Here is a 9,216-nt window from a genome sequence, read left to right on the forward strand (position 1 = left end):
CATCCCACGTAAGTCATCCGCACATATCCTTTCATAAGTGTTAATCATTCCTTTGCAAGCATGGAGGCTAATTTGAAGTGCACTTAATTTGCGCCGGGGGGGGGGGGGCGCCGTCCTCATCGTTCTGTACCCGGAATACTCCCATGCTATGTACTTGGACTCATCGAAGAACCTCAGGAAAAAGGATTACAAGCACATAAGAGTGTTCTAGATAGTGCCCTGTTAACCTTCAGCCTGTTTGGTGGATATATCAAGGTGAAAAAGTACAGGAATCGCGGGTTGGCTTTCAGTCGTAAGACCGACTTCTGTTGCATCCAGCAACCACACACCAATATGGATGATGGATTCTACCTCATGCATCACCTTCTCGAGTACAGAAGGGAAAATCAACGCCTACGCATGTCAGCTACTACCAACAATGCCGAGATTGTCAGCTGGGCCACAAGCATAGGAAAGACACCGGATCATCGAATCAGAGCTGAGTTTTATCACGTACAGTGTGAACTTTCCCAAGTGATCATGAAGCAGGTCCTCGAACCAACAGGGATGTTCTACCATGGGCCAATCACGCGGGAAGATGTCCGAGCACTGCTACTCGCTTAACATCTGGACCTGAAGCCTTTCAAGAAGCTCGGGTGCTTCCTCCCTGACTATGAAGATTGGACCGCCGACATGGAGGACTGATTGTCGATGACAATGTGTCACTACTGTCTTTCGATGGAAAAACTTTGAATTTATGCACGGCGAAACTATGTGATGTAACTAAACCGTGGTTTTGAACTAGCGTAGATTGCTCTAGTTAATTAGTTTGGGTATGAGGAACTTCGTCATTTATGTTTACTATTGGTTGCTTGTATTTTGCTAATTATGCCTCTTTGTTTTCTTAAGTACATTAGTTTCATATTATTGTTCAATTCATCAACTCACGATGCAGGTACATAGATCAGAGATGGCGAAGGACTACTATGCCGTGTACGTTGGGAGGGTTCCATGAGTCTATGACCACTGGCCAACCACTCAGGCCCAGGTGCATAGGTACCCGGGTGCTAGCCACAGAGGGTTCGACACCAGAGCCGAAGCGGAAAGTAGTTACTTGAGGTGGACACTCCAGCATGAGCAGGGGCGGGACCGCCGGTACTACATAGTCGAGCTCTTGCTCATGCTGATCGCTCTTCTCTTCTACATCATGGTTTAGATAGAGATGATGAAACTTGTGTGTGCCATGACCATGCAGTTGCACTTATTCGAGACATGGCATGATCGCACTTGTGTATCGCTATTTTTGAGATGTGATGATATTTGTGTTGAATGATGATGATGATGATGGTATGACGAGACTACTATATGTCTATGATATGTGAGAATAGTGTATGTTTAGTATGATGTGATGAAACTATTGTATAGAGCCTGTATAAATACATCACAAATACGTAGAGGGGGTGCAAATCTGTGACAGCAGTTATATTAGCAGTAGCGCTGGAAAGCACCTACTAGAACCACTGGCTTAGCAGCAGCGCTTCATCTGAACAAGCTCTACAGATAGTTATTAGTAGCGCTGGTCCGGGAAGCGCTACTGCTAACAATACTTACCAGTAGCGCTGCCCATACTAGCGCTACTGCTACAACTTAGCTGTAGCGCGGTAGCAGTAGCGCTGGACCCAGCGCTACTGCTATGCATATTTCGAGCGCTACTGCTATGCATATTTCAAGCGCTACTACTAGGGTTTTCCCTAGTAGTGAATACCTTTGCCTTACTCTTGTGCAATGACAAGTGAATAAACACTCCTCGTGAGAATAACACATCTATCATGGAAAATATAGGCCACCCCCCACCGCCTCGTGAGCGGTACAAACATACAAAAGAGAAGTTTATTTTGAAAATTAGAGATGGCACATACAAATTTGCTTAGAACGGCAAAAGAATACCACATATAGGTAGGTATAGTGGACTCATGTGGCAAAACTGGGTTTAAGGATTTTGGATGCACAAGTAGTGATCATACTTAGTGCAAAATGAAGGCTAGCAAAAGACCGAGAAGCGACCAACGAAGAAACAAAAAATCTCATAAGAGAGTATTAAGCATAATTAACATCGAGTAATGCACCACAAGTAAGATATAATTTCATTGCATGACTATTGACTTTCGTGCTTGCATAGGGAATCACAAACCTTAACGCTAATATTCTTACTAAAGCATAATTACTCATCAACATGACTCACATATCACATCATCATATCTCAAAACTATTACAAGGAATCAAGTTTATTTTGTCTAATGATCTTCATGAACGTTTTTATTATATCCTTCTTGGATATCTATCACTTTGGAACTAATTTCCATGTGTTGCTTTTGATAAGCTCAAACAAATATAAGTGAATATCATGAGCATAATATTTCTTTCTCTCAAATTAATTTAAATGAAGCAAGAGAGAATTTCTTCAAAAAAAATTAATAACTCTCAAACAAATCTAAGTGAAGCAAGATAACATTTCTTCAAAAATACTGAAGGACACCGGCTCAAAAAGATATAAGTGAAGCACTAAAACCATTCCATAGCTCATAAAGATTTAAGTGAAGCATAGAGAGCAATTCTAACAAGTCATGGCATTTGGCTCTCTCAAATAGGTGTGTCCAGCAAGGATTCATGACTTATAAAAAAAATCAAAACAAGCAAAGGCTCATATATGGTCGTTAGAAGAAAGAGGGGACGCCACTTGGGGCATCCCCAAGCTTAGTTGCTTGATTCTCTTTGGATAATAGCTTGGGATGCCATGGTCATCCCCAAGCTTAGGCTCTTCTTAATCCTTATTCCTTCATCCATCGAATCATCACCCAAAACTTGAAAACTTCAATCACACAAAACTCAACAAAACCTTCGTGAGATCCGTTAGTATCAGAAAGCAAATCACTACTATAAGTACTGTATCAAACCAATTCATATTTTATTCTTGAATTATATATACTTTATTCAAACTTTTATATGGCAAAAACTCATCAAATAAAACCATAGAATCATCAAAACAAGCACACAATGCAAAGAAAACAGAATCTGTCAAAAACAGAACAGTCTGTAGCAATCTGAAAACTTCGAATAATTCTGTACCTCTAAAATTTCTGAAAACTTAGGACAACCTAGGAAATTTTTATATCAATCTTGTGTCAAACATTCAGAGAAAAAGCACGTTTGTGTGATTTTTGAAAATTATTTTCTGAACGCAAAAGTTTCTAATTTTCAACAAGATCAAATCAACTATCACCCAAGAAGATCCTAAAGGCTTAGCTTGGCACAAACACTAATTAAAATTAAAAAAACACAATCATAACAGTATCATAATTGTGTAAACACTCAACAACAGAAAGAAAAACGCAAAAATAAATTTTATTCATTGGGTTGCCTCCCAACAAGCGTTATTGTTTTACGCCCTTAGCTAGGCATAAGGCAAGGATCTAAGTATTGTCATCTGTGTTTCTAGATCCATAAGATGCCCTTATGATTGATTCATATGGAGGCCTAATTCTTGTTCTAGGGAAGTGTAACATACCCTTACTTAGTGGAAATTGAAACTTAATATTGCCTTCTTTCATATCAATCACGGCACCAATAGTACGTAAAAACGGTCTACCAAGAATAATTGGACAAGACGGATTGCAATCAATATCAAGAACAATAAAATCTATGGGCACGTAATTCGTATTTGCAAGAATAAGAACATCATTAATTCTTCCCATAGGCTTTTTAATAGTAGAATCCGCCAAGTGCAAATTCAAAGAACATTCTTCAAGATCGGTAAGACCAAGCACATCACATAAAGATTTCGGAATTGTAGAAACACTAGCACCCAAGTCACATAAAGAAAAACACTCAAAATTTTTAATCTTGACATTGATAGTAGGTTCCCACTTCTAATTCCAACTTTTCTTCCAAAGCTTTCATCGTAGCATCAACAATATGTTTAGTAAAACCTTTATTTTGTTAATAAGCATGGGGTGAATTAATCATGGATTGCAACAAATAAATACAACCAATCAAAGAGCAACTATCATAATTAAAGTCTTTGAAATCCAAAAGAGTGGGCACATCACTAGTTAAAGTCTTGACCTCTTCAAACCCACTTTTATCAATTTTCTCAACAAGATTTTCACCCTCGGAATTATCGGGACGCCTTCTAACTAAAGTTGACTCTTCTCCAGTCCCCTTTTCATCAATCTTAATTTTACTTAACAAGGAATCAACAGAAGAAACACCAATTGTTTTAAGATCTTCATCACTTTTATGAAAATAATCACCAGAAAATGCCTTTTCTAAAAATTCTCTTCTAGCTCTAAGCATAACGGTTCTTTTATTACTTTCATCCATAGAAACATAAAGAGCTTTAATTGATTCTTCTACCTTAGGCACAAAAACTTTCAACTTGAGATTTTCTACATCATGAGAAATTCTATCAATGCTTCTAGATATATCGTCAACCTTATTCAGCTTTTCCTCTATTGTAGCATTGAATTTTTTTGGCGTATTGATAAATTCTTTAATATTATTCTCAAGATCAGAGGTGTTACTATTATTATTATAAGAAGGATTACCATATGAATTACCATAATTATTAGAGGAGTTACTAGGAAAAGGCCTAGAATTAAAATTTCCTCTATAAGCATTGTTATCGAAATGGTTTCGCGAGATAAAATTCACATCTATGGAATCACTATTTTGCTCAATCCAAGTAGACAAAGGCACATAATTAAAATCAATAGGAGCACTTTTATTGGCAACCAATTTCATAAGAGCATCAACTTTTTCACTCAAAGAAGAAATTTCTTCAACCGAATTAACTTTTTTACTAGTAGGAGCTCTTTCGGTATGCCATTGTGAATAATTTTCCATAATATTATCAAGCAATTTGGTAGCTTCACCCAAATTAATTTCCATAAAAGTACCACCTGCGGCGGAATCTAAAAGATTTCTAGAAACAAAATTCAATCCCGCATAATTTTTTTGTAAAGATTTAACCCATGAGTTGGGCAATTCCTTAGCATCAATTTCATCCTTTCCCAAGATTGTGCAACATGCTCATGTTCAAGTTGCTTGAAATTCATGATCTGGGTTCTAAGGGAAATAATTTTTGCGGGCGGAAAATACTTAGTGATAAAAGCATCTTTGCACTTATTCCAAGAATCGATACTATTGCGAGGCAACGAAGAAAACCAAAATTTTGCATTATCTAGCAAAGAAAACGGGAATAATTTCAACTTCACAATATCATCGTCCACATCTTTTTTCTTTTGCATATTGCATAATTCTACGAATGTGTTAAGATGGGAGGCGACATCCTCATTAGGAGTACCGAAAAATTGATCTTTCATAACAAGATTCAGCAAAGCGGTATTGATACCACAAGAGTCCGCACTAGAGGCGGGAGGAGCAATCAGAGTGCCAATAAAATCATTGTTGTTGGTATTTGATAAATCACACAACTTGGTGTTCACTTGAGTCATTGTGACTACGTGACAAGATTGCACTCAAAAATAGATCTGACAAAAAAACGACGAATGAAAAAGAGGCCGAATAAAACGGCAAATTTTTGTGAAGTGGGGGAGAGGAAAACGAGAGGTAAATGGCAAATAATGTAAATTGCAAGGAGATAAGGTTTGTGATTAGGGACCTGGTAGATGTTGATGATGTCTCCCCGGCAACGGCGCCAGAAAGTCCTTTTGATGTTGGCTTGAACTACGTCGGTATTTCCCCAAAGAGGAAGGGATGATGCAACACAACAACGGTAGGTATTTCCCTCAGTGACGAGACCAAGGTTATCGAACCAGTAGGAGAACCATGCAACACTACGTGAACAACATCTGCACACAAATAACAAATACTCGCAACCCGACGTGTTAAAGGGGTTGTCAATCCCTTTCGGGTAACGGCGCCTAGAGATAGGCAAAGAGTTACATGGATAAAAAGATAGATCTGATCATAACCTCAAAGTTCATCGGATCCCAACAAATGCTCCGCAAAAAGAGTTACATCATATGGATCTCCAAGAGATCGTTGTATTGAGAATCAAACGAGAGAGAGGAAGCCATCTAGCTACTAACTACGGATCCGTATGTCTACAAAGAACTACTCACGCATCATCGGAGAAGCACCAATGGACCTCTTTCTCATTCCAGTGATGCCGACCACAAACCGGATTATCTCATAAACCTAATCGCATGGGCATGCTTATCTTGGTCGGATCACACGAGGGTCCCATAGTATATATCTCCTGATCGGTGGGGCAAATTCCATCTTGCTTGACCATGTCTCGCAGCATGGGTCTGGACAAGCCCGAAACCTACCATTGTAACTACCCAGTCACGGAGTAGCATTTGGTTTGCCCAAAGCAAGTCTGTCACCATCCCGAGTACATGCGCTAGCTCAGGTCTTAGGATATATAACATATGTTGTACTAGAGACTCAGTGATAACATATCGCCGCGTCTCATAGTTGGGTCTGTCCGACTCGGACCTTATCTCAAGTCAGATCCGACTACGTGAAATCCGACCAGATCCTTCCGAGTCCATATTATCCGGTTAGCATCCAATGCTCCATGGCTAGTGAGACCAAGCCATCGACCGTGTCATATGCTAGTCTAGTCGGCTGGGCGTCCACACATCCCTTTCGACTAGGGATCTTTTAGGACAGTCATCATATAATGCATAGTCCCAGAAACAAGTCACGTACTTATTGATACACATTATTGATAATGTCCAAGGACTATCTTTATTCATAAGCACATAGGAAATATCATCATACATGATTGCCTCTAGGGCATATCTCCAACATTTTATGGGGGTTTTAACAATTGAGTTACCAATGTGAGTAATATCCATACCGGTTCCACTTGCCGTGTGCACTTGGTCACCTTCGCGGTACCTTTCTCGCATCGTTAACTTGTCGAGTTCCCCCGTGATGTGCTCGGTGGCTCCAGAATCTGCATACCAATTTGTATCAATCCCGTAGGAGTTGGTGATGAGGTTGGCCTTCTTCTTTTCTTCGTGATCCTCCTCATAGAGATGCCAGCAGGCCCTTGCACCGCCGGCATGGCATTTGTAGCAGATTTGGCATTCAGGATAATCTCCCTGATGTTGTTGTTGCTGCTGTTGTGGTGGTTGTCGTTGACGTTGTTGATAGCCGCCGCCACCGCCGCCGCGAGCAGGAGAGTGAGAGGGGCGATCACCACGACCGCGCCCAAGGTTCCCTTGCCCACGGCCTCCTCTGGTGTGAGTTTGCCCACGCACTATGTACATAGCGTTGGCAGAAGAGCGAAAACCAGTTGGCCCATCGCCGAACATCTCCATCCTCCGATCAAACGCGGAGATCTTGGAGAAGAGATCATCAACAGTAATTGAATTCTTGATAGCGCCGACCGCAACAATGATGGGATCATAGTCCCAATCAAGCCCTACGAGGATGTAGTCCCCCATCTCCAGGTCAGACAACGAACGACCGGCTGCAGCTAGCTCGTCACCGAGGCTCTTCATCTCGGCGATGAAGATGTTGCTTGACATGTTGGCCTTTTTGTGTTGGCGATGGCGATTCTTAGATTTGTGATCCTAGATTGTGCGTGCGAAGCGAACAACGTTGTGAGGGCAGTCGAGAGATCAAAGGTGCTTTCGTTTGTCTCAATCTAACGGCACACACATACGTAGTACTTGCTAGTACTCGGATGTATGTACTTGAAAGTACTAAAACTTGCGGGGCCGGTACTAATGACATTGTGGGGACACCTTTTAATCTAGGGGAATTTTATTCATAGGAAAAATTTGCACGCCCCTCTCGTCCAATGCAAAACCGCCGCCCCTCTCGTCCAGTGCAACCGCAGCCGCAACTTTGCCCTTCTCCTCTTCCACATCCACCCCCTCTCCCATCCATGCAAGAACCTCGATGGAGCAGTAGATCGAACAGATCTCCAGCGGCGAGAACACCGACTTCGTGGAGACCGCCGGGGCCAGAATGCCGACTTCGTGGACATCACCGGCGGCCACCAGGTCAAGATGGCCAGGTTGACGGAGATCCGTTCTTGGTTTCACAACACATGGCAGATGAACTGGACGGCAATGGACACTTTCAAGGAAATGACAAGGAGGGAGAAGGCAAAGCTCCCCCCCCCGCCCGCACAACCGATGCACAAGGTCAAGATCCTCTCTGGGCGATGGAGCAGGCTGATTCCGACAACCCGTGGGTCAGGCGGAGGTGGTGGGCCTTCAGATCCAGGGTAGAGCATCCACTGGATCAGGAACCTACGGTGCACGAGGTGCCGTTGCAGATTGTGGAGCCTCCAACCGAGTTGGAGACTCCAAAGCGCAAGAAGAGGAGGATAGTGGTCGTGACCTCGCTTCCCCGCCGTTCTCCATGCTTCCCTCGCCGCTCTCCTCATTTAAACGTTGTTTAGAGTAAGCTTCCACACTCCTAATCTTCCTACTGCTCGTGCTTACAGTCGTGGTGGTAGTGATGATAATAGTTCAGTGAGGGAATGCTAGATGCCATTTTATTCTCAATAAATTGTATGAAGATTTGAGTACATGCTGCCTGGGGGCTGGATTATGATGTATACGAACCCTAGGCTAAATTTGTATGGTTGTAGTGGTAGAATTTGATGTTCACCTCCACTTCTGCTCCAATCCATAGCCTCTGGATGGCAGCGTAATTAGTTGCAAAGAATAAATTATGTTTGAGTATTGCGAGTTCAGTAGACAGTGCTACACTGAGGGTACACACTGGAAAATTTCATAACTGGAAGTTTACTAGACAGTTGAAGATTCTGAAATATTTCAGTACAAACCGGTTCACACTAAAAGATTTGAGTAGTGCAATTTCAATACACACGGGTAGACATTCAAATATTTCAATACACACGGTTAGACACTGAAATATTTCAGTACTGCAGTTTCAGTACACGCACGCAACACTGAAATATTTCAGTGCTGCAGTTTCAGTACACGCACATAGCCACTGAAATATTTCAATTCTGAAGTTTCAGTACAAGCACGTAGCCACTGAAATATTTCAGTGGTGCACTTTCAGTACATGCACGTACCCACCGAAATTGGTGCACTTTCAGTACACGCACGTATCAACTGAAATATTTCAGTGGTGCTGTTTCAGTACACGCATGTAGCCACTGAATATTTCAGTGGGGCAGTTTCAGTACATACACACGTAGCCATTGAAATATTCCAG

The 9,216-nt window shown here is 41.7% G+C and overlaps 1 protein-coding gene across 1 annotated transcript; it reads right to left on the reverse strand.

Moving 5' to 3' along the window:
* Positions 1-229: 229 nt before the first annotated feature.
* Positions 230-7,544, reverse strand: LOC141041403 (uncharacterized). The gene is made up of 2 exons (XM_073507550.1): positions 6,899-7,544; positions 230-234 (listed from the first exon to the last, which is right to left on the reverse strand). Exons 1-2 carry the CDS (start codon positions 7,542-7,544, stop codon positions 230-232), a joined length of 651 nt encoding a protein of 216 aa, XP_073363651.1.
* Positions 7,545-9,216: the final 1,672 nt, after the last annotated feature.

This window comes from Aegilops tauschii, chromosome 2 (genome assembly GCF_002575655.3).
Source record: "Aegilops tauschii subsp. strangulata cultivar AL8/78 chromosome 2, Aet v6.0, whole genome shotgun sequence".
NCBI lineage: Eukaryota > Viridiplantae > Streptophyta > Magnoliopsida > Poales > Poaceae > Aegilops > Aegilops tauschii.